This window comes from Pagrus pagrus (genome assembly GCF_965226575.1).
Source record: "Pagrus pagrus genome assembly, chromosome: 13".
NCBI classification, from domain to species: domain Eukaryota; kingdom Metazoa; phylum Chordata; class Actinopteri; order Spariformes; family Sparidae; genus Pagrus; species Pagrus pagrus.
The window spans coordinates 22,798,754-22,824,709 of NC_140197.1; the positions used below are offsets into that span (position 1 = coordinate 22,798,754).

Genomic DNA, 25,956 nt, shown 5'->3' on the forward strand with positions numbered 1-25,956 from the left:
GTCTTCATTTTGCTTTAAACACAGGAGGGGCTTCACTGTATTATTAACTCGGAGTTAGACGATGGTGTCAGCAAATACAAATAAACCATGTGGTCTTACATACAAAATATGTTTACTTGTTCTGCTTATAGAAAACTGCAATTACAACGTTTTTAAATAAACTTGTATTTCTTAACTTTTAATCGTCACCCCTTCTTTGCAGATGGTAGCGCCCATGAAAATGCCCGGGACTGCTTTCTTCGTGTGGATTACGTACTAATGATTGACGATCGGACTGTCCAATCAGAAAATACTTCAAGCTTAGCAACAGCAAAGTTAGCCTCTTGTCCAATCAACAAAGAGAGGTGTGGGCTCTATCGCCCTAACGATTCTGTCATTTGATTGGTTGAAAATCTCGTCAGTTATGGTGGACTTGTGGGCTACGTAGTTCGGTGTGCGAACCTCCGCCAGCGCTACAACTAGGATTAAGACCACACGTCCCACAATACACCAGGCGTTGCGAGCATCAGCATGCGCACGGCTAGAGGCGGAGCTGCTATATAAACACGAGCAGCCTCTTCTTGAGTAGCACACTGGACACTGTTGTGACGGCGGAACGTCGTCTCCGGGTGAACGACAGCTCTGACAGCATCGAAACAGTTAATGGTAGTTAGCGACAGTTGCTCTGACAAACCCTTGGAGGAGCAACAAGTGTGGACTGCTCGGAAGTTTACTTTTAATTTACGAGAAATTGTTAACTCAAGCTTTCTTTAGTGGTAACGGCTCATTCTGGAATAAGTCTATTTTTTGTTGAAATTAAGTTTAGCGTCTTTTTTTTGACGAACTTTTTTGACGCTCCGTTTGAAGAGCGCGAGCATGATCTGAAACGCGGCCGAAGAGGAGCCACCAAGAGCGGATCAGCAGGATGACAGAGCCGGCGGAGCGGACCCATCACCTGAAAACTTCAGGCAGCCCATCAGGTGGGATCAGCGGAGAACCTATGGAGCATCTCACAGCCAGCAGCCGTGCCGGACCACAGAACGGCGACAGGGGGCGGCAGAGAGACCAGAAGCAGAGGCAGCGGGCGGAGAACTGCGAGGATATCAACACAGACAAGTTATGGCAAATGAAAGGCGGACAGAGGGGGGTGTGCCCTGCCTCAGCGGCCGGAAACGAGCTCCCAAAGTACCCGAACGCAGCTCAGGCCGATGCTCATGCAACTGGAGATGGTCGTCACACCTCACACGGGAAAAACGGTGAAGACAGACAGCTGGAGGAGACTTTAAACCAGGGGCAGGAGGAGAGCTCGCTCATCGACTCTGACACCGGCTTGGATGCGCGTCTGGGTAAGAAGAGACACCGGCGCAGGACCTCCAGGAAGAGGCGCAACTGGAAGCCTTACTACAAACTTTCCTGGGAGGAGAGGAAAGCCCTGGAGGAGAAGGAGACAGCCAGGGCTTCCAGGGTGAGAGAGGAGATGTTCGCCAAAGGGCTCCCAGTGGCGCCCTATAACACCACGCAGTTCCTGATGGACGAGCACGACCGAGAGGAACCCGACCTCAACACCGAGACCGGGGTCAGACGACCCTCGGGGGTGGGAGGCCGCATGGAGGACACGGGCAGCGAGGAGGAGTTCTTCGATGAGGAGGAAGACGATGATGATGGCAGCGGTGGGGGCAGCGACGGCATCGGGAGACCCGGGAACGCAGGCGGGGAGTTTCTCCAGAGAGACTTTTCCGAGACCTACGAGATGTACCACGTCGAGAGCCTGCAGAATATGACCAAGCAGGAGCTGGTGCAGGAGTACCTGGAGCTGGAGAAGTGCATGTCCCGGCTGGAGGAGGAGAACAACCGGCTGAGGCGCGCCGTGGAGCCCGGGGGTCCGACCGTGGAGAGCTCCCTGGTGCGGCTCGGAGAGCTGGAGAAGGAGCTGGAGAGACTGAGGGCTCAAAACACGGAGCTCCTTCTGCAGAACCAGCCGAGCAAGGACAGGGGCCAGGTCGCCACCAATTAAAGGACATAAAACGCTTTCAAGAAGGTAAAAACATGGGACTACTGCATTTTTAAAAGTAATTGTCATCAGTTTTCTGTAATCAGTTTGTCATCTGGGCGATGAAGTCCTCGCATTGCAATGCAATACTTGACGTTTCTTTTCTATTTGGACTGTAAAGGGTGTCCTGTTTTAATTTTCTTTTCTTTTTTTTTCAAGAAAAAATGTAAATATTTCAAAATAAGATTCTTTTTCTAAAGAGAATGTATCTGACAACACGAGAATATTTTGTTTCCGGGTCAACTTCGACATAATGTTCCATTTTTCAATTTAAAAACAAAACTCATATGTTGTATTTTCCCCCTCAACAAACTGAATAACAAATCACAGCTGATCGGGCCAGCTTGCAGAGACTGTTTTTGCAGAAGTCAGCCCCAGAGCGACCATTTTAACAGTTGTGTGTTAACATAAGTTCAAATAAAATTTTGAAATTCTGATGTCATGTGTCGTAAAGCCTTCTCTAAAAAAAAGAAGAGAGAAAAAAAACACAGGAAGCTGCTCGTCTGAGCTGCAGACTGAAACTACTGTATGTGGCTTTTGATCAGTGTACAAATAATGACAAAGCTTTGCTTGTGAAGCTCCTCAAATGGGCCAGACAGACGACATCAGCGGGCTCTGAATAGGAAGAATACACGGACTGGAGCCAGGGCCGAAGAAAGGGGGGGATGGGATTATGATGGAGATGCTCTTTATGAAGGTTAACCCACTGTGAGTTACAGCTGATAAGACTGTTTCAGAAGAAGTGGTTAAAAATGAGTGTTGAAAATGTGAAATCTAAAGGAATCGGCTTTATATTAAGGTGGATTTATCAAGTTTTAACAGGTTCTTATAAAACAGCTCATTCTAAAAAAAAACATTGATATACACAAGTCAAAATGAGTAGGGATGTTGTGATATTTAAGTGTTTAACTTGATTCTTTATAGTGTGACATCTGATTTTTATTGTGTTTTATGAATATTTTTGGTCCCCAAAAATAATGCAACTTATTTCATTTGACTTTTGTTGCCTATATATATATATATATATATATATATATATATATGCACCTATATCCCCAAATCCCTAATTTTGAGCAGTGTAAGTTAAAATAAATAAAATAAAACAGGGCAGGGTTGTGTCTGGTTAAAGGGGCACTATGTAGTTTTGTTGAAAATCCAAACTCAGATTTTTAATATTTACAATATTAATGAGATAATACCACAAACTCAGACATTTACTTTTTCCATAAGTGAATAAACAAGCTGTTCTCAGGGGAAAATACGGTCCTCAGAACAGCTGTTTGAAGCTAGAAAGCTGGCAGGGTCCGCCACATATAAACAAACAAGAGTAAGAAACTGTTGTTCTTTAAGGTCAGTTTGTTTATTCAGTCATGAAAACAGAGAGTTTGTTTATGCATTAAAAAAAGATCTTTCTATTCTGATTAAAAGTTCTCTAAAAGTACAAACTGCACCTTTAATATAAGTTATAAATGCAGGGTCTCAGTAGTTTCCTTCATGTCTGCAATCTGCTGTTTGGCCTGGAGGGACCATGTTCATCTTCAGCCTCCAGAGGGCGCCATTCTCCTCCTACTATAAGTCCCACATCCTCTTCTTACAAGTGTGTCTTGCAAACATCTCCATAAAACAAACACACACACACACACACACACGTGAGCGTTTTTCTTTAAACATAGTTCTGTTTATTTACATCATATAACCTTGCTTTAAAGCACACAGCCGTGAGGGGAAACTGTTTCAGCCGGACAAGTCCAGTCTTTTTCATATTAGTTATACTCAAAAAGCAATTCCAAATGTACACAATACAATATGTTACATATTAAGATAGTATGTACAAAAAAAGGTTTTTAAAATACAACAATGAGACATCAGGTGAGTCACATTTCAGACAACACACACGCCAACTGTTGATGAAGGAGACCGAATGTTGTCCGACATGACCTAACGTCGTTTTTCGGGGGTAGGGGTTTGTTAGGTGTACCATTTTCACACACTGTGGGTCACTAGGCAGAGAGAGATGAGCTCAGTTTGTTAAGAAAAAGCAGCTGAGAGAGTACTACGCCTCTTCCCTCCGAGCAGCGTCGGTAATAGCTCTTAATGCCTGTGTTAAAGGCAAAGAGAGTGCATAGACGTGTCCTTGGCTTGAAGTGTGCTTTCTTCTTCCTTTTTTTACAGCCTCTCAGTTAGACCGCTCGTAGTTAATGTACACATCTTTGGGTCAGTGCCTTTAGTTTTACCATCAACCACAGGAGAGGAAGGAGGAGACCCAGAAACAACAGAGGGAAACGGAAAGATAAGAACCGACCATGGCACTGCAGAACAAAAACACATTCCAGAAATCAGGCACTTGTAGAAAAAATCTTGAGGTAAGACAAGACTATAACTTATTTATTATTATTATTACTATTATTATTATTCACTGGGTTATTTGGTCAGATGAAAACAACATGACTTTGGGGAGTCGCGCCTCCTGTTTGTGTTATTCTGTGATGCCAAATTCTGCGGCCGAGACGAGAGATGAAAACAATAGATTCACACTGTGGTCGCTTCCTCTAATGTACCATTTTTCCCGTCAGTCAGAGAGGACTTATTAGAGCCTGACCTTATGGAAAACGCCTCGTCATGTTAACCCCCGAGGTGATTAAATGTGTGGACAGATGAATCCTCGGAGGGGATGTGAGGGAAAACACATACATCGCCACCGAACAGAGGTGAGAATGTAGCCGCTTGTGTTCGATGCACATCAGTTTAACAGTCTGTAAAACACTGTCAGAGCTTCTCCTCCTCCGAAGAGGGAAGATATTTCTAACTTGAGCTCGGCAAATGTGAGCCGAGCTGTGGAGGCAATGCTCAGTGATCCCAAACATGAATGACAAAACAAATGAGGTCAGCCATCACAGTGTGGCGCTGAGCTGCCTGCAAACTGTCCAATAAAATGTAATAATTAACACGTTGCACATCTTCTCTCGCTACAGATAGTTTGTGTACACCGCTGGAAGAGAAAAGACGACTAAAGGTTCACTGCACAGTGCTGAGAATCAGAGAGAAAGGCCATTTATGAGGAAATAAGTAACAGGTTTTAGTCATGTGTATCTCGTCTCCTTTGAACAGGTACACCAAAGAGGTGAAATCACAATAAAAGTACTTTTTTTTTAACTTTAATACAAAATATATATAATATATATATTGAATATAAAACAAAACAAAAAAAAAAAGAATATATTAAGGGAAACATTTCAAGTAACATCTTGAAAAAGAAATGACTGTGCACTTTGTGTGCACTTTTGTAAACCATAAAAAAAGGAACTAAAAAAAGTAAAAACAAATATGATAACATAATATTTATATTTACAAGGTTAACTTAACAAGGCTTTGTACAAATGTTACAAAAATTGTTCAACACAAACACCTGCACACGCAGACATGGTCACAAATATCGTTGCGCAAACACACATAAACATTATTAACAAGCAGAGAGAGACGACTGGAGTTTGTGTGTTTGTGGTGGGTTGTTTGTTGGAGTATAAATGGGAGTGTGACAGTGTCTGTGGTCTGAGGAGTAACAGATCTGGAAGACTGATGTGGAAAATCAGCTGAGATCCCTCTTGAAATTGAAACCGACCGATTTAGAGAATATTTTCTAATTGTTAAACGTCGATAAGAAGCACCATTTTCTCAAGAACCAGACGGAGGCTGCGTTTCAGCGTCCTCCTCTGGTCGCTTGAAGGGATTTAACCCTTTAATTTAAGTCATCTGCAAGGTGGAGAAGACGGGAAGGATGCTACTCGAATGAGATTTCTTGGCTGTAACATTGATTGTGATGAGGTCTGTTTGTGTCTCTGTCCTCTTTCTATAAAAGCACACGTATAAGAAAAGAAAAAAACAAAAGCTTTGGCAACACTGGAATGCCCCTCGCCATGCAAATGGAGCTTATCGAAAAAGAAAAGAGTGGGCTGTTCATTGGTACACTGTGCTGCACCTGGCAACCAACCGCGACCATGTTCACGCTGCTGCCGGTCTACTGACCTGCAGGAAGTCAGCAGCCCAGCCTGGACCCCCTTCAGAAGCCTGGGAGTGCAGGGTGGGGGTCAGCTGGCAGGGCTCACAGGTACTGGTGGAACCTGGAGGTGGGTGCTTGACGTGTAGCCGCTCCTTGCTCGAGTCCGTCTGCATCCCGAGGCAGCCCTGGTGATTTGACCTGGTTCTGAGCGACAGGAGACAAGGGGAACTCGTTGACATTCATTGGGGGTCTCTTGTCGGACGTCTCAGTCGGGGAGGCCACCACGGTGTGTCTGCGCCAGGCTCGTCTCTTCCTGCGTGTCTCTGGTGACAGTGGTTTTCGCAGTCCTACGCTGCGTAGGTCGTCAGCCGAGCCCAGCAGACGAGCGCGGACGTGATCCGCTAGGGATCTGCCGCCCGGGCCGGTCGGGGTGAAGGAAGCGGCCTCGCTTGGCGGCAGAGCAGCCTTGGGTCGGGCTGGGCGCAGGCTCTCCTGGCTGCTGGCTGAGGAGGGGTTGGTTCTGGAAGTTTCCTTCTTCGCCGACCCCGATCCAGCGCCGTCGCTCTGACCCACAGCTGCAGCCAGCTCCAACAGGTCCAGAGAGCGAGCCTTGGTCTTCTCCGACTTGAGCTTCTTCCTGGCCAGAGTGTCACACTGGATCAACTTGTGGGAGTTAAATGAAGGCCGCGAATGCAGTTTGTGAGTGGTGGAGGAGGAGGAGAAGGAGGAGGAGGAGGGCGTGGTGGAGCGTGCGCCTCCTTCGCTCCTGTCCGCAGAGTCCGGTGTGTGCGTGAGGGCCGTGGGCGGGGCGAGAAGGTTAGTGGGTGAGAGAACAGGGGGTTTGTAGTGCGTGTAGAGGAAACTGCGCGGGGCTGCCGTCGGCGGCGAGCTCACGGGTGTCTTCGGGTGTTTGTCGGGTCTCTCCTGAGTGAGGGAGCGCGAGGCGAAGCCGCTCTCGTTGTCCGTCTCGCTCACCAGCTCGCTGTGCTCGTCATCGGCGTCGTCCCCCCTCCCCTCTGACCCCAAACTCCTCCCTAGCGTGGAGAGGGTGGAGTAACCTGAAACAATCGAGCGAGCATCCTCTGGAGCTCTCCACGGTGGCCCTTTCACCTCCGCCCGCACCTCCTCCTCCTGCAACAACATGGCTGCCTGCCTTCCTCCTGCCTCCTCTTCCTCTTTACAGCGACTGGGAATAACCGCCACCACCTCTTCTTCTACCTCCTCTTTCGCTACGCTCTCTACAACTTCCTCGTCTTCCTCTTCCTCCTCCTCTTCCTCCTCTTCTTCATCGTCATCCTCCTCTCCCTCCGCTCGAGGAGCCGTGTCTCCCACGGGCGACTCCGCCTCCTCTTCCTCCTCTGCGCCTAGATGTCCGGCTTTGATTGGCTCGTGCTCCGAGTCGTCGTCGGTGCTGCTGCCCACGCGGCGGCCATTGTGGCGCTTCCTGCGTTTGCGGCCCGTAACAGCTGACATGATGGACAGAGTCAGGAAGTCCTTGGCTGTGAGGTCTTTCTTTGACCCCCACGACCCCTGGAGAAGGAGAAGACGTGACTTTATATGTTCAGTTATTTAAATTTTTCTGACAATATCTGAGTGTATGAAGAACCAGAGCACCATGTGAGGGGGTGTTACCTTTGATTTAGCTGAGTCACTGTTGGTTGAGTCTGGGGAAAAGAGAATAAAAACATCAGCAGGTCAGACACAATGAAGTTAACAAAAGGCCGGACAAGTCACGGTGGAGGACACAGAGGCAGTCGGTGTGATTGTCACTCTTTTAAAGGACAAATCCACAATAAAGGAAGAAAAATGCTTCTGCACTGCTCTAACCATTAGAGTCACAGCTGGTGTTTTCCATCAAGACGAAAAACGTCTGCCGGGACATCAACGACTAGGATGCGGCAGCAGTTTTGTGTCCTGAAAGACTAATAATTGCAAGACAAATTCCTCCACTAAATTTTAAGGAACTCGTCTTCCTCTGTGCCCTCGGACCGTGACGAACACCAGGACAACAACAATGATTTACACACTGGAGCATGAGGAGGAGAAACAATGATCGGGGGAAGCAGGGTTTGGGTGTTTGGAGGAGAAACTGCATTAGGAAACCCACGGCACACACCGATGACATCACCGAAAAAACACTGATGACATCAATCAGCGAAAGAAAGAAGCGTTGGGAGGCGTGAAATCGAGAGAAAAGAAGCACATTCCCTCACAAACACAAATAATGATGATGCAGGACCCAAATCTTTTGAGGAACTCGGGGGCATGGACGGGGTGGTGGACATTCAAGGGGCTCTAGACGGGATTGTCGTCAACAGTAACAGTAGATTCAGTTTATTTTGTGGCTCTGAGGTGAGACAAACTTTCACCCTCCATCTTTGGTCTTTACATCCAACATGCACCAACATTGTCCGAGCAACAGTCTGAAACCCCAAAACTCTTCATGTAGCGTCATAAACGACAAACGAAAGCAGCAGCCCCTCACCTTTAAGAAGTTGGAGCAGATACATTTTTTAACTTAAACGATTATTTGATTATCAAAATAATTCTCAATTAATTTTCTGTCGATTGACTACTTACTGCACAACCACAATTACGGTTGCAATGGTATGAGATTTTCAGGGTACAGTAGCCATCTATGAAAATATCATGGTATGACACATTTACTATTCTTATTAAAATCTAGGGGGTTGACCGATTAGGAGGAGGAAGAATGAAAGTTTGAACCACTACTGAGCCTCACACAAATGAATCAGATGAAATGAAGTATCTCTATAATGTAACTCGGGCTTTGGCGGAAACAGCGCCAACTAGAGTCCCTTTGGAGCTAAGAGTGGTGTTAGGGGGCCTGATGTTTGGACTACACTGACTGAAATTGCCCAGAGGATGAGTGCTTGAAAACAAGACAGGCCACAAAGTGAGGGAGTTGTCTCTCAGTGACAGATACAGCAGCTTTAACAGGCAGAGAGCGACCAGTCATCCATTAATTCATTAGTCGGACTGTGGCGACGACACTCAAGTGACACGTTCTTACAGAGGCCTCCGTCTGACACTGAGAGGGACACTTTCAGGAGGGTAATGGAGACCATGGAGACACAAAACCATCACCAACACAATCTCTCTCTCACCCACACACACAATTTATTTCACTTTCACAACATGATGCACTGACTCGGTTGCACACACACACACACACACATATTGCCAGGGGAGTTCCCATCCTACCGCAGTGGCTGCTCCACAGGCTCAGCTAAGAGAAGGAAATGCAGAAACGTACAGAGAAAGTGAAAGATGAGCAACGTGGAGGGAAAAAAGAGGTCAGCAGAGAAGAGGAGAGTAGTATAGGCACGCTATCAAAACCAGAAACACTCCAAGTGCTAACGGAAGTCATTTCTTATGCTGCGTTCCAGTTCTGTAGGGAAAGTAGGGAATTCTGGCTTTAAACTAGGACGAACTTCCAAGCGAGAGATCTGACGTGACGTGTTTTTCAAACCTCTCCTTCTTAAGTCATTTAGCTTCATAAAACATCTCGAGTTATTCACTCTAAGGCTGGAACACAGATTGTATTGTGACACACAAAAGGGGAATTTCCTACTTCCGGCTTTAAACGGAAAGCAGCATTACATTTCTTTAAATGGTATTGGTCGGCTCACTCAGATTCAGCTAGCAATGATAGGCTGAGAGCTGAAAGCACGTGCTCACCTGAGGCCTCTCCGAGCAGACCGGTCCTGCCGATGTTGGACAGCAGGTGGTCGATGTTGGGGGCGGGCTGCACGTCCTCTGTGTCCACCGGCGTCTGGACGGATCAGACAGAAGAGCAACGTTCAATGACACAACAAAAGGCTTTGATTCACTCTGACTCTAGAAACCTTCAGAAAACTGAACTGCATCATGAATTTACTGATATTTCTACAGATGAAGTGGATCTGTTGTTGCATACTGATGAAACATTAGATATCTAAAGAGTGCCGGGAAACTGATGACTTGAAAGTTCAACTGATTTCTTTATAGTCGCTACAGAAAGGTTTTATCTGCGCTCGCAATCACAAAGATCAAAGTCACTACGATAACGTGTCACCTAGAAAACAGCAGAATGACTCACTGGTTCTATAAAACAACACGATCGCTTCAAAAGAAAAGACATCAAACGTTCAATACGTCTTTTTACTTCAACTGTAAATAGCTGAATCACAGCCAGCGATAATTACTCTGCATTCATCTCATTCGACTCAGCCTTCAAGACGTATTCTTCCTCAAACATGAGAAAAATGTCAGAGTTTTTGTTGTTTTTCAGGGGCAAACAAAACAAAATGAGGCAGTCTGCTGCACTAAGATATATACATTTATAAAAATGAATGGCTGCTTTCAGCGCTGAGCAGTGCAGCTTCACTTCTCTGTGCTTTTGTTAATTTAAGACACAAGTTTACTAATGTTTGACAAAAGGTGAAAAGATCGATCCCCCAATGGCAGATTTAGTTTTTTAAGAACATAATATATCACATTTATAGAGTATATTAAATTTAACTACAAAGAAGACAAGAATCGCTGTCTGAAAACGCTGCAAAGTGCCCTCTTAGATGCCCCTACGGCAGATAAAACCTGATAAAGTGCCCTCGAGGGTGCCCTTCCACTGGAGAAAACGTGACCAAGTGCGTTCTCTTCACTATAAATGTATCACAGCTTTCAGCGTGTCGGCGCCCCGCTGTATTCAGCTTTTTATTTTTCCCCTGCTACTCAAACATCCTGAGTCTGCTGTTGGTCTGTCTGTTATTCACACATCTCAAGAACCGTTCATCTGATCTACCGCCCATAAGAACAAACAACATAATGTACTTGCAGTTGTCGGACCAACATCCTCAGGTGAATCTTTATTGCCCCTGTGGTACAATAAGGTCAATCAATCTTTATCGTCAAGAAGATGGTAAACAAACACACCTTTTCATCCTTGTCTGCCTCTTCAGTGAAAAACCAGATGCCCTGCAAGAATGACAAAGAAATATTTAGCATCAAAAGGATTATCAGTAATTCATGTATGTGTGTGTGCGTGTGTGTGTGTCATCTCTCACATGTTGGATGAGCGTCTCTACTATCTTGTAGCGGTCAGGCATGTGTGTGACCATATCTTTCATGTTGTCCTCAGACGTCCGGACCAGAGTCGGCCCGAACACCAGAGCCAGGTTACGAGGCTCCATCTACACACGGGACAGAAAGACGTTGATACCGAAGATATCACAGTGATGAATGATTACATTTTAATTACAAGCACAACTTCACACACCTTGTTTTTATCCGAATTGTCGGCTACTGTCTTCAGGTGGCCAACAAGGAACTTCAGAGTGTGGTAATAATGATCAGGGAGGTCTCGGATCTACGAAACAAGAGGAATGACAATACTGAGAAACCTGTTGAACCAGTCTGACTCCTGGTACACACACACACACACACACACACACACACACACACACACACACTAATGCACCCACACACACACACACACACAGACACACACACTCATTCAAATTAATTCATCAAGGCAAACACACCAGTTTCTTCATGGTCTTTAGTCTCTCTGATGCACTTTCCATCCGATTGGCGTCGATGAAGTCGTTGTACTTGTCTGTAAAGATATAAGATCATGTTATATAACAGTTGTAAGGTGACATGGTTTGATATGAATGAATGGCATGTGTGAAAAGGCTTGTCCCGACATGTTGGACTCACCGTTGGTGAAGAGCGGCTCTGGGAGTTTCCTGAAGAAGGATTTGAGTAAACTGCTGACGACATTGAGGTCCTGCCACTTCTGTTGACAGCAAAGGACAGAGAGAGGAGTCAGCGATCACAGTTTATTTATTAAGGCAACTGCAGCTCCTTAATAAGTCCTTAAATTATATTTTTAAATATTAGGCCTTAAAAGTCATTAAAGGGGCAGAACCCCAAATGCGAAATTCTAAATCAATCGAGCCTTCTTGCAAATTTGGCATTAAAAGCAATATATTAAGTTGTTTCTTTCCAGCCTTACTGCTTCTGTGTCTAAAGTGCATCTTACCTGCCAACATTTAGCAGCTGTTTGAACACTGTTTCAACTGATTTCACCATTTTATAAGTTGTTGAGTTAGGAAAAACATTAAAAACTTTGAAAATTTGCCCTTAGTGTCTGACACCTGTAGAAACCCTTATTTTACCCTCCTCATCTAATGATATCTGATTTTGTTGAGTAAAGTTGATAGAAACCTGTCAGTTCAGTGGTTTATTCCCCATCGGTCTGGATATATAACGTGTACAGGTGTATTTGTATCTCCTCACCTCCTCTGCAGGGTTGATGTCGACGCCCTTGTTGAGCTGATCCTGAAGCATCGACACCATGGCGTTGTTCCCGGGGACTCTGTAGATCCCGGTGTACTCCAGACCCATGTCCTCCACCAGGCCGCAGCAGATCTCCACGATCAGCGGGATGAACTGAGAAGGACACAAACAAAGTTACATCACCAGTGAAAAATTCGGTTTCATTGGATTCGGGTCAGACAGAGAAAATGGAGACTAACCTTGTTATTCACACCCGGCTGACAGTCCTCCAATCTCACGCCGAAAGCTTTGGGGCCGGACTTCTTTGTCTTCTTCATGATGTTGATTCCCCACGGAGACTTCGGAGGGCCGCTCTCATCTAAAGACAGATTGAACAGAAACTTGGGCTTGACACAAAGCTTCAGTATCTGCTTCACGGTTCATTCTCTGCTCTTGTCAGAAAATTAAGTTAAGGCCTGACACTACAGGTGAACAGGGTAGAAGTTTTAACAAATAGGCATCACCATGATATATTATTGAATTAAAATGGACATCCAACTGTGGATTTTTGGATGTTTTCTTTCAACTAGTCTGAAAGGAGACACATTTATGGAAGCAAATTAGCCCAATATCGAAATTGAATGAAAAATGTGCTATTTCCTCTTTGAAAAGCGACATATTCTCCATGAAACTAACACATGACTGAAAAAAAACCCAAAACCTTTGTATCTTTTTTGCCTGTAGCATCTGACCTCAAATATTCTCACATCTGCTGCCCTTAAATAACATGCAAAAGGATATTTTATCACACAACTTTTAATTTAAAATAGATGTTGACATCTTTCTTTAAATGCACTGGTCAAAGCATGAAGAGTGCACTAAAAAGGAATAAGTTGTACTTTGGCTTTAAGTCTGATGTTTAGCTCTTGTGTTGTATTAATAAATAAAGAAATATATTACTTCTACGTCTACTTATCACCCTATCATTTCTGTATTAACATAATGACCATGAACTCGACCACCATAGTTACCAAAAACTTCAGATATTTATTCATAAACAAATTATGCAGTTTGGAGGTCTGATGTCTGATTTGGTGTCCATGACTTCATAAGTGCTGGTTAAAATCTGAAAGTTGTGACTGTGGCATTGAATTACTTTTTCGAATTTCACCTATTACTGCAAAAACACAAAATCTAATCAAGCATATTTACTTAATTTTGAGTCAAAATATCTAATTTTACTATATATAGGACACATTCACCTCACTGTGACACTGTGAGATACAGGGACTTGTTATTAGACATCTCAACAACCACATTTCTACCTCTGGCAGATTTTTTACACATTCCAGGAAATCTGAATAGCAGTGTGGTTTCCAGTAATCTCTTTTTGCCAGTGCGTTTTCTGTCTCTGACACTGACCTTTGCCGTCTGGTTTCGGCGAGCGTGGCGCCCCCGCAGCGTTTTCTGTCTTGGCGAGCAGGAAGGGAGGCTTCATGCGGGGCAGCCTGGGAGAGGAGTCGGGCTTGCTGCCTGTTGGACTGCAGGGGGAGACAGAGAGACGGGTTTAATCCTGGCTGTCAGCTGAGAGCAGCTTCATGATGTTCAGCTGCAGTCTATCACCAGGTGACTCACCTCTGTTTTCTGTAATCATTCAGCTTCTTATTGATGAGGGCCTGTCTGGAGAAGCCGAGCTCCTGCAACAGACAAACACATCTGAGTTATGACTTTTGATAAAACTGACATGCTACAGGTGCAGTCACAGGCGATGTTAACATCTGACAGGTAAAGGTGTGTCCTCTGACCTCGTTGTCCGTCTTGCTGTTCTCCCTGATGACCTTTATCCAGTCCAGCATGTCCTCCCGGTCCTCCGCCTGCAGCAGGTACTCACAGAAGTCCTGTGTGGTCAGCCGCAGGGCGTGCTTCCGCTTGGTCTCACTGTACGCGATGTCCACCAGGCAGCCCCGGATGCTGATTGGCTGATCGTCATCGGCCGAACCGCCAATCGTGGCCCCCCGGAGCACCGCCTCCCTCTTGTCCTTGTAGAGGAAGAGCGAATGGGAGCGAAGCACCGAAAAGACTCGCTTCCACGGACGCATGCCGCTGCCCACCTTCTGTGAAGGACAGATGAGAAGATATGTGAGCCTTTAAATCTTTTAATGCCTGCGATTATTTTCTAACCAGTCTGGTGCACCCACCTTGCCCTTCTCTGTGAGGATCTGTTTGTAGTGCAGCCATCCTTCTCGCCGTACGTCGCTGTAAGTGATGTTACCAAGCTCTGAGGTGGAGTGCCGTTTGGATCGAACCTCCTCTGCTGTTCCCAGGTTGTCCAGAGACTGAAACACAGACGGGGAAATGTTCAAAACATCTGTTGTGCCATTAAAATATGACTTTGAGATGATTTAAACATGAAAACCCCCAATAAGTAAATCTCTATGCGACCCTGTGTGCTCATACTGAAATATTAATATAAATAATATCGATTTTTATCAATATGTTCATTTTTAAGGTCAAAAGCTTGAGAATCATTCGGTCGGTGGTGGTGAGAGAGACGTAAATACTGACAATGGTGCCAAGAAGAGCAACTATAAAAACATGTGAATGCTGCAGCAGTCAATCAGATCTGGCTAAAGGACCTTGCACAAGCAAAGTATATGAGAAAGAAGGGCAGGATGTATAAAAAAACAAGGTTTAGATGATGAAAAGTGAGAAGAATGTGTAGCTTTATGTGTGTTAATCAAAGATAAAGAGCTCACCCCGTCTGTGAAGAAACTCTTCACTCTCTTTGGTAGCCTCCTGTGAAGCACAACAGAGTGAACTGTCAAATTGTCTGTCCGCACATCTCATTTAATAAACATCATTTTAACGCAACAAACAGCAAGCTGTCGCTGTCTCAACATTACTCACGAGAAGACCCGTCCTTCCTCCCTGAACGAGTTGAGTCCTTCGTCGCATGACTTGGAGCGCTCAGTGGTGATGGCTAGAAGATAGGAGGAACGGCGACTGGATTTAATACTGCCTGCTCGATGAGAGGATGAATGAGCACAGAGAGAGAGAGAGAGAAGGAAAGAGAAACACAGAGACAGAGAGAAAGACAGAATGTGATGTAATGCCAATCACCAGCTTGGACGGTGTTGGATTAGGAGATGGGGACAGTGAGGGGGGAGCAGGAGGTGGTGGAGGTCGGGGATTTGAGTGAAGTGAAGGGATGGTGTGGTGAGGATGGGGAGCTGGAACTGTGGGTTAGATTACATTTTCTCACCACTGGCATGCAGATGTAGCATCTGTGAACACAGACTGACATGCATTTGAGCCATTTATATCAAAGAAACTTCATGCAAGTTGTCCAATTTAACTAAAGTGAGTCTGAAACACACTGACTTTTAGGCTTCATGCACATGTAGAAAAACTGATTAATCGATTCGTTGTCAACTATTAAAGTCAATTAATCAACAACTATTTTGAAATTCGATTAATCGGTTTGAGTCAAAATTCTCTGATTTCAGCTGTTTCTTTTCTCCTCTACGACAGTAAATTAAATATCTTTTGGTTGTGGACAACACAAGATATTTACAATCGTAAATCACAGCCCTAAAAAACAACCCAACACATTCTGAACAAACATGCTTGTACAGTATTTGTCGTGCAGAACATGCAATATACAAATCCAACATGCAAAAATGGTACAACACTGCCAAGAATTGCATCCTTTGCAAGGATTTTTGTCTTGTTATTCAGCCCATAAAGTCTTGTTCTCAAGTAAAGTCAGATTATTGTTGCCTGGTCCTAATAAAAATCTAATATTGTAGAATTATTAGACCAACTTCTGGACAAAAATCACAAAAAAATTAAACATAACTTCTTTAAACAATTTTATTTTAATTAGTAACTGTCTGAAACTGTCAGATTTTGCCACTTAATCTGAGAAAACAAGACTTTTAGGACTCAATAACTCAAAATACTTGATAAGATGGAAATCTTAGCTGACCAAACACAGGGTCTTAAAATCATCAACCCCTCTCTGGAGTAAAAATAGGGCTCATCATCGCAGGTAAAAACAGCTGCATGCAGTGGGGAGGAAGGGAGGGAGGGAGGAAGGGGGAGGAGGGGGGCACTCACTGCAGTCGTGTGAGAAGAGCCTAGTGAGGGGGAAGGTGAAGGTGGGGGAGGCGGGGCTGGTGACCACGGCGGGCGCCGAATTCATGCCGCTGGACACCACGGAGGACGCCGGCACGTGGCGGGCGCGCAAATCAGCGCCGGGGCTGGTCGGCTCATCTGTTGGAGGGGTGGAGGGAAGGAGGAGGAGGCAGGAGGAGGAGAGGAGAAGAAGGGGATGAGGTTAGGTGTTAGAAAGGGGAAAAGGAAGGAAAGTAAAAAAAGGGGTTAGATAAGGAGAAAGCGTGGAGGAGGAGAGGTTTTTAAAAGGGAGAGGAACGGCGAGGAAGAGATTCTTCATTTACATTTTCAACAATTGTACTCGAAAGTGAGAAACAAAAGACCACAAACACAATTCATTCATTTAGAAATCCACAGAAGAAGCTTAAAGAACAACAACAAATGCAACCTCAGAGACAGAAAGTTACACAAATAAGCAAATATATGACGGACGACGCAGTACCTGTGCCTCCTGTTGCCATAAGAAGAGCTTTTCTGCTGCTAACAGAGGGGGGTTTTAACAGAAATCTACTGGCTCCAGGTTTCAGTTCTTTATGAGATCGACAGCACAGTGTGTGATCTGATACAGGTGAGCACACATGTGAGAAAATGTGTCACAATCCAGTGGGGACATAACAGAATATGGTTGATGACCGGACGCAGATATTAAGTGGTATTTTTTAAGCCATGAATGAACGCCGCAGCGTTCAAGGAGACAAAGGCATAAAGCAGCTTTATAGGTCACACAGGCTACTGCAGGCTGATGCAAAGGGATATGAAACTGCAACACACACACACACACACACACACATGCGTGAACATATACACACTCTCACAGACGCTCACACTTCCGGACTGACAGAGAGGATTAGAGGCCGGCCTGATATTTGCATAAAGTGAGGAGAAGCTGGATTTGTCTGTGGCATTATAAACTGTCAGGGCTGAATCGCTGCGAGGCTTCGCTGTGTGTTTCTCTGTGGGGACAACAGGGGGCAGCACAGCCTCACACAGCCCTGCAGACTGGAAGGATTCAGTCAGAGGTTCACCCCAACAGACCACTGCATAATGTTTTTGTAAATTCTTGCTCTTTTCAGCTCTGATTTCCCTCTTTCTTCCTGCAAACATCCCTCACCTTCCCCATCTTTCACCTTCCTCTCTTTTTCCTTTCCGTCTTCCATCTACCACCCCTCTGAGTTCTATTCCTCCCTCCTGTGCATACTAGAGCCCGACTCAAGGCGGAAAACATTTCCAATCTGGGATGAGGAATCTGCCTGTTTACAGCGCTGCCCAGAAATAGCCGGGCTGTGGGTTTAACAAAGGCCGTCATTAAGGGGCAGCCAGAGAGTGAGCTCAGAGGCACGGAGACGGACCAGCAGAGGGGAGCAACATACCGCTCTGTCCCGACTCTACAGCGTGTCCTACAACAAATCAGGAGCTCAGCACTCAGAGATTTCATTAAAAAGAGAGGTGAATAAGTGACTCATTGGATTACTTTGAAAAATGCAGTGTTACTAAGTGTACAGCAAGGATATCTTTACTTACTTTGCTGAAAACTGATATTTGACAGAACCAGCACCAAAGTTATGCCCTTTTCTACACCTTAAAGTGGCTCTATGTAACAATTTACATGTATTAATCACCGTTTTATTGACCATATGTGAGCAGATTGTTACGTGACGTGAAAAATTAAACCTTTCCCATCTCTCTGGTTTATCTATACAAGCCTGTGGACGATTTGTTGAAGTTGTTTAATGCTGCTGGACTGTGGATTTCTTTGTGAAGGACTCGGATGTTCTCCTACAGTTCAAAGGATGTGACTTTATGTACGTTCTCGAGTGCCTTGTCTCAGTGCCTCTCTCTGCTCTGCTAACAGAGAGCAACAGTAGCTAATGTAAGTTTAGAAATCGAGTCCGCTAACATAAACTAACGACCGGCTCCCAACACAACACAGAAGTTCCACAGAGCCCCTTTAATCTGAGAAATACAAACATGTTTTTTTCTGCAAAAACAGTTTTTTTCTATTAAACAAAACAAACCAAACTTGTTACAAATGTTAGATGGTGTACAGCTGTACAAGAACTCTGTCCAAATGAAACTGCCTGTGATTGGCAAAATGGTTTAAATCAGCAAAAGTCAGATTAAAGATAAGATAAATGAGAACTGGGCTGCAACTAACAATTATGTGCATCAACATTTATTCTGCCTATTATTGTCTCTATAAAGCAATTCACTGTTTGATCAATAAAATTAGAGCCAGACCGATTTATTGGCATTTTCATATTAGGTGGCGGTAAAGCACCTTAACGCTAAGACGAAGAAGAACAAGACGCCATAACTGTACAAAATCGTGTCAGAGGAGATGACAGTAGAGGGTAAGACTCTACCTGCAGTGTCAGTAGATAACATTGTGAATTATTTTGTGAATCAACTACTTGTTTCAACTTTCATCTGACCAAGTATTAGATGGCAACTTTTGGTACTCGACAGTATTCTAGATTTTTAGGTCAGATGGAGAAACAAAAACAGGAATCTAGAAAGGAGGAGAGAAAAAAGCCTGTAAGACAAGACAGAGGGAATAAGAGGACAGAGTACAGAAGGTCTTGGTGCTGGTCTGTTGTGTTCAGGGCCCAGCTAAGATAGTCATAGACTGAACCCCCCACACACCCACACAGACACACAAACCCCTTCATCTTCCAGAGCAGCACAATAGCAGCATTGAGGGCGGGCGGGAGCTGAGTGTATGGGCCCCTACTGTTCCCCACAAGGAGCGCCACAAAAACCTCCTGGTAATTTACAGCTCAGATTCATGGTGAAAGACTCCGAGTGGGTACAGAGTAAAACACTGCATCTGTTGACATGCCTCTTCCTGTTTCATTCACACTGTACGAGCTGCTAAATACTTGATCAAAGTTTGGAAATCTTCTCCGTACAAGACGTCACGAAAACATATTTGCCGTCAGACACAGCCTGCTTTTGTGCTCTCTACTCTACCTCACAGACATCTGTGCTTTGCAGACAACAATGATAACAGCCAATTAAAACGCATGTTCCCAAACGGGGCCCAGATCATATCAGCATCACCGTCAGAGAGATGAAGAGATGGAGACAGAGGGAGAAGAGAGAAGCTAGTTCTTGTCTATGGGGAGAAACTAGCCCAGTTTCTGTTTATGGCCTTTAAACGTGTCCCAGCCTGCAGCTCTGCCTGCCTGCTTTCTGAAGGTACGAGGCAAGAATGTGCTCCAACAGACTGAGGCAGAGGCACAGAGATGCCTCATGGTTTTGCTGATCCGCTGGATTTTCTCCCTTTAAATGACTTTCTCTGGCCGAGCGTGGCTTGGCTCAAATATCGGCGGCCATTCCATGTTGGGTCAAAAGCTTCCAAGTCAGCTGATTTGAATCTATTCAGCATTAGGGTAAGCAGCGGCGGTTTTCTTCAGGCTGTGACAGGCTGATGGCTCGTCGGACCGACTCGCTTCATTTGCGTATGGTTTGACTTAATGGCTGCTCAAGTACAAGCCAATATGAAGCCTGCAGAGCCCTTTCTCTGCGAGTCTTTTCTGAGCAGGGAACAAGCCGGGACACGACCACAGTAGCCTCACACTGACACCAACATATGTAGGCCATAACTGTACATACTGGTGTAAACAACCTCGTGTGTCCTCCAGATTTGTTTCTGCTGGATGGTTTTAAAAAACTTCAGTCCGTGTTTCAGGAAAGGAAGCTTTTAAAATAAATAAATAAAATTGACATAACTACACCTTTTCATATTTTGTAAAGCCAAATTTCCCAATGGTTAAGATGAAACAAGGCTCAGAGGTTACAGCCAAGCTACACTACACTGCACACAGGTAATTTAAGTTAAATGCTAATGCTAGCGTGCCAAAATATTCACAATGACAATGCTAACATGCTGGTTTATAGCAGGTATAATGTTCACAGTGTTTACCAGCTTTAGTTTAGCATGATAGCATGCTAACATTTGCTTATTGGTATCATCTGAGGCGGATGGAGATGTTATCAGTTTTGTTGTGTCAAAGGCAACACAGACACCACTTGCTTTATCTCTTTTTGTGGTGCAGGGAGTCAAAGACCCTCAAAAATCTTAGTAATGACCTGCTACATGAATTATCTAGCACTACTACACACACACAAACACTCCTGAAGTCAAGACACCGCCTCATTTCCTCAGCATGTTGAGGTGACCTTAGAGACCAGGGGCAGGACTTGTGAATTCCCATCACATATGATTCAATGAATGTACTCATACTGTCTGTAAGACAGTGGGAAGTGCCAGTATTACCCCACACACACAGACACACAAACACGTGCACACATAACAGCAGCATCACAATGAGAAAATGGAAACTGAATAGAGCCTGGAGCCTGAACAGACAGACAAGAAGGAAATTAAGAAAACACACACACTCCCCCAAACTCATAATTTTGTCTGAATTTCAGCTTTGCATTTCCTCTCAGTTAAGCTTTCACTAACATTCAATAAACATTCGATGAGGATTAGAATTAGAACGAAAGCGATGAAATCTCAAGGTCAGAAGGAGGTTTTGTGGGGGATTAAGGCATCGGGATGAAGCTCAAAACATCCCTCGCTTACCTATGAAGGGGATGGAGGCCAGGGAGTCATCCTCGATGGGGAGGGGGGCGAGGTTGCCGTTTGGTTTGCGTGGGGCTACATCTCCTGTGGAACCGGGGGCAGGAGCTGAGTCTGGGGGATCTGGTGAAAACAAAGAGGGTTCTAGCCCGTCCATGGGCAGCGCGTAGTGGGGGTGACGCATACCGTAGGCGTTCCTCCGCCCAGTGGGAGGTTTTTGCCGCATCACCACTTCCTGCGTCTGTGCCACCACCTCTGCTTGCCCCTCCACTGACCCTCGTTCCCTCTCGTGGTTTGTCGGCCTGTACGCTCTGTCCTGGGATTCGGGAGAGGCAGAGGCAAGAGGGGATGAAGTAGAGGCAGTTAGGGGTGCTGATGTGCCCTCTGGGGGGCTTTTAGGTGTTGGGTTCCAGTTCAAGTGGGGGCCAGAGTACGAAGGGTCCCTGAAAGAGTGGGCTTGCTGCATGATGCGGCCCGTCTTGCGGTAAAAAGAGGGGCTGTAGCTGCGGTAGCCGACCGGCTGGTCGTCCATGCTCTGCCCGGGGGGAAGCCGCCTGCTCTGGGGGGCAGGCTGTTGGGGCTGAGGCTGGGAGTGGGCCTGGGTGTGTGTCTGCGGGTGGTGTTTAGAATGTGACGGTCGGGACATTGGAGGAGCTTGTGCTGCACCGTAATGGCTCCCCTGCCTCGGGTAGGCGTCAGTCCTGGGGGGCGGTTGGGGAGCCTGCTGGTGCCACGAAGGCCTCTCAAACCGAGGTGAGACAAGTCCAGCTGCTGCTCGGTCCAGCATCTCTAATGAGCGGCCGTGGCGATCATACTGGGCCAGCAGGTTTTCAGAGCGTGTTCGGGTATAATTAGAGGCTGGTTGGCCCCTACCTGGACCCCCTTCCCAGTCTGCGTAGGACCAGTAGGGCTCTCCATGAGGTCCTGGTCCTGACTGCTGTAGTAACAGCAGAGTGTCCTGGGAGGCGCTGTGCGGCCAGGCACCTGTCCGCTGCTGCTGCCTTCTGCTTTCACTGAGCCGGTCCTGAGAATAGCTGCGGTGGCGAGTCTGCATGCTGCGTTCTGGGCGCTCAGGCATCTGGTTGTAGTACCAGTCAGACAGGGCCTGCTGGCAGCGCTCATTGCGGCCTTGGCTGAGCTGGGGGGGAGGGGGGCTGGTCCAGGCTGAGCTGGACTTGCGCGGCTGAGCCTGCGAGGATCCGGCTCCGTGGTGATTAGGGTAGTGGACTTGCAGTGGGCTGGAAAGAAGGCCTCCTGATGAGGAAGATGAAGAGTAGGAGCGCCCCCTGGTCTGCCCCTGAGGCTGCTGGCTGGTCATACCGTACTGGATCTCCTCTGTGCGGTGGGCTGGGCTGCTGTGACCCACACCGCCTGGCTCCCCTGATCGCCCTTCCTGCCAGCTGGCTGGGCTGCCCACAGCCGAGCGGTTATCCAGAGGTGAAGATGGGCTGGAAGAGCCTGGCCAGCGACTCCAGTTATCCAGCTGGTTCTGGCCCATAGGGGCAGACGGAGGGGCTCCAGCAGGGGGGGTGGTCTTGGAGCGTGGGTAGCAGACAGGAGGCGGTGGCGGGAGGTGCTCAGCTCCCCCTGAGTAGGGTTCGTTGCCTGTCAGGTAGGCATCCTGGGAGTATGCCTAGGGGATGGAGGAGAAGAGAGATAAGACATGACAGGGAGAAGGTGTGTGATGACTTTAAATCAAAATGTGCTCTCCCTGTAAACATCTTTGACAGCAACAAAGACTACAACCATAACTCTATAAGACAACTTCATGCCTCTGTACATTACACAACAAGCCTTAAAGTGGAACAATCTCTAAGCTCAACCACTTTGCCACAGTTTGTCCCCAGGGCCTCGACTCGCAGCACAAACACACGCTAGCTAGCATGAACTGGATTGAGCTAAAGCCACAACACTCGCTGCACATACACCAGCTGCACATATGTCCTCACTAATGTTGTTGGATTTGTACACAATTAACCGATTTCTTTAACAATTAGTCACATTCAAAGCAACACTCACAGCTTCAACTCGACTTCATAGTACCAGAGGAACAAAAACACACCTGCTAGCAAACTGTTTTTTCCACTCTAATGATTAAGTTGCACAGTTAGACAAGTTTTTCAGGGTTTCCAGTCCAGACCTTTGCTCTGCCAGCATGTTAAGCTTGTAGTCACCACAAACAAGACACAGAGAGGAAGAACACAAGACTTATCCTCACCGACTGTCCTCTCCTGCCGTTCTTCAGATTTTACACCCTCCTTCTCACAGAAACAATCAACCTTTGTCTTTATTTCTAACACTTTTTTCGTGAGTTTTCTATCGGTTGATCTCCTTGTTGTCTCCTCTCTCGGCTCCTTCCAAACTCCCTCTCTCCTCCCTCTCATTCTCTGCCTATTACTCCACCCTGTGGGAGTGTGGAGGGAGGCGCAGCACTGGTGATGTCATGCGAGGAATGCAGCAGATACAGGCATGGCAGCGAGGGGAGGAGTGTGAGGACAGAGGAGTGGGTTTAAAATGTTAAAACATGGCAGTGTATTTAAAATTAGAACCCATTCATTTGGGCTGAAACGCTGATGTTTCTGCGTGAAGGATCGCTTAAATCTGGCGACATGGTTTTCTGTGTTGCCATGTTGCTCCAGGTTAATGGGAGGGACGAGTTATGATGCATGTCTGATCATGTGAGCGAGCATGGAGCAACCTGTGGAGCGAAAAAAATGTGCCGTACAGTACATGGGCGTGTGAACGAGCACGGAGCTGTTTTTTTCAAAACGTAAGCTTCGACAGTCAGGATACCAGCAGCTTTTAATGAATGCGTGTTGTAATCTAAACACGGAGCAGTGAGCCTCTGAGTCACTCTGCAGCCATTCTAAGAAAATCTCGACATTCTTGGACAATGACAGGGTGAATCGAGGTTCAACTCTGCAAACAAGGACTGCAGAATATTCAGATTCTTTCCAAGTATGGGAACATTTTTTATTTTAACCATTATGTTCTCAAGGTTACGAATATTCTCTACTTCAAATATCGACTTCAAGATGACACTCATGTAAACCAAAAATCTTCTAATATTAATGTTTGTTTCTTGTTTCCTGGCCTCGAAATTAGCAAGCATTCAATAATCATGCTCAAAACACAAGATCAGAGTTAAATATAACAGCTGGAAATATTTTAAAAAGTGACAATATACCTTTATAGTAACAATTTAGATATAATAAAGGCATAAAGAAGTGTTTGGTTTAGCTGTACAAACCCTGAATAAAATGTTTAACGCATGAAATGCTCACACTTACCAACTGTAGCACGTCTTCATCTTTTGGCATAATGGAGAGCTCCAGCACACTCTCACTGCAGGACATGTACGAGGGGGAGGAAGAGGGGAGGAAGAATAAAGAGTTAGAGGTAAAAAACAAACTGGGCGAGGAGAAAATGGCTTCTTCTACTGAGTTCTCATTCAATATCCTGACCTGGTGCTCGATACAAGGTGTGAGACACATCCCATCGGATCATGATAATGATATAATATCCATATATTGCCCAGCCTCAAGTTAAGGTATCTGAATTTCCATCGCGAGAGAAAAAATCAGTCACACCTCTAACCTCCCTGAGCTCTGACCTCCCTGTGGATATTGGGGTCTAGCAGGAGGTCAGAGTCTGAGGTTTCAGAGTCTAACCCAAGCATCTGGATGGAAAAACAATAGTTTCTTTCGTGAGATCCAGTCCAGTATCACTTTTTCCCCTCTGTAGAGCCATATTATACGACTAAGGGGCCGTGTAGAGCATGTGAGTGTGTAGAGGACACCGCTTCAGGCTAATCTTTTTCAAAACCAGAGAAAACTAACACTACTGACTAGCTGTATGTCATCTACATGGCAAGCCTGCAAAGAAAAAGCAAATAGATGTTTCACTAAATCAACACACCGAAGGCTCAAAGCGCTGACAGGCAGGCACTGTGTCTTACCTGTTCTGGATGAGGGCAATCACCTGCGAGTACGTCTTTCCTAAAACGCTTTCTCCGTTCACTTTCACCAGCCGATCCCCTGCAAAACACGGACATATTATTATATTATATTCAGGTCTGTATGTTGACATCTGGACCGTCAAGCAGGTGCAAATCTCTTGTAACACCTGGGAGACACTGAGCAGGGACCCATTTCCAAAAAAGCTGACCTTTTTTTCTTGTAATAAGTAAAAAAAAATCTTTTAATTCTATAAAAACATTTCCAATTTATCTTACTGAAATACTACTTTCTGGGTTTGTCTTATATATAGAGTGTAATGAGATATATTTAGATTTATTTGGACCTTTTGCCTTTGAGTTTTCGCAGTGTATATTCTCTTTATTAATGTTCTGATAGCTAAGGTGTGTCTAATTTCAACAATGCAAAAACATGCAGGCAAAACATTAAGCTTATTCTTCATATTAGGCATGAAAGGACAGTGAGGTGTGCCTCAGTCCGAGACAACTGAAAATGCAATCCTTTTTATCATTAAAAGCGTACTTTTTAGCGAAAAGTACACCATGATCTTATCTCATTTATCAAAGGTAAATGTAAGAAAATGTTAACATTGATCAAATTAAAGTCTCTTCGAAATCATGAGTATTTTCTCCACAGTGAATTTTTGCCATCACAGTTTTGCATTTTGTGAACTGAGGCTCCAGGAAAGAAAGTTCTTATGTACTCATGCAAGCTGAAACACATACAAAGCGCTCACAGTGAGTGTTTGCATACGTTCATGCATGTGACTTTCTGGATGTGACAGCTTATGTTAAAGCATGCACACTGGTTCGATCTGCTGCCTCTCTAGGGCAACGAGACACAACAGGAACACTTCAACAGCTCTGTCACGTTCAAATGCACTTGAGGATTTGAGTTGCCACACTGG

At 45.5% G+C, this 25,956-nt stretch overlaps 2 protein-coding genes across 9 annotated transcripts in view; one reads left to right on the top strand and one right to left on the bottom strand.

Moving 5' to 3' along the window:
- Window positions 1–348: 348 nt before the first annotated feature.
- Window positions 349–2,466, top strand: hexim1 (HEXIM P-TEFb complex subunit 1). Its single transcript, XM_084372660.1, has one exon. It carries the CDS (start codon window positions 905–907, stop codon window positions 1,991–1,993), a length of 1,089 nt encoding a protein of 362 aa, XP_084228786.1. The 5' UTR covers window positions 349–904; the 3' UTR covers window positions 1,994–2,466.
- Window positions 2,467–3,685: 1,219 nt separating this feature from the next.
- arhgap23a (Rho GTPase activating protein 23a) overlaps window positions 3,686–25,956 on the bottom strand; it is a 72,948-nt gene continuing 50,677 nt past the window's right edge. For 3 of the 8 annotated variants that reach the window (XM_084371857.1, XM_084371856.1, XM_084371853.1), the window contains exons 5-24: window positions 25,031–25,109; window positions 24,363–24,417; window positions 21,076–22,705; window positions 16,428–16,583; window positions 15,216–15,327; window positions 15,065–15,104; window positions 14,507–14,644; window positions 14,114–14,422; window positions 13,944–14,005; window positions 13,731–13,849; window positions 12,569–12,687; window positions 12,330–12,482; window positions 11,748–11,826; window positions 11,570–11,643; window positions 11,305–11,394; window positions 11,093–11,218; window positions 10,962–11,003; window positions 9,729–9,822; window positions 7,659–7,690; window positions 3,686–7,556 (exon numbers count right to left, since the gene is read on the bottom strand). In XM_084371857.1, coding sequence (XP_084227983.1) covers window positions 6,129–7,556; window positions 7,659–7,690; window positions 9,729–9,822; window positions 10,962–11,003; window positions 11,093–11,218; window positions 11,305–11,394; window positions 11,570–11,643; window positions 11,748–11,826; window positions 12,330–12,482; window positions 12,569–12,687; window positions 13,731–13,849; window positions 13,944–14,005; window positions 14,114–14,422; window positions 14,507–14,644; window positions 15,065–15,104; window positions 15,216–15,327; window positions 16,428–16,583; window positions 21,076–22,705; window positions 24,363–24,417; window positions 25,031–25,109 — 4,937 coding nt within the window. In that variant the 3' untranslated portion in view covers window positions 3,686–6,128. Of the gene's footprint in view, window positions 7,557–7,658; window positions 7,691–9,251; window positions 9,277–9,728; window positions 9,823–10,961; window positions 11,004–11,092; window positions 11,219–11,304; window positions 11,395–11,569; window positions 11,644–11,747; window positions 11,827–12,329; window positions 12,483–12,568; window positions 12,688–13,730; window positions 13,850–13,943; window positions 14,006–14,113; window positions 14,423–14,506; window positions 14,645–15,064; window positions 15,105–15,215; window positions 15,328–16,427; window positions 16,584–21,075; window positions 22,706–24,362; window positions 24,418–25,030; window positions 25,110–25,956 lie in introns of all 8 variants that reach the window. The other 5 variants (XM_084371854.1, XM_084371859.1, XM_084371858.1 and 2 more) reach the window with 4 other exon arrangements.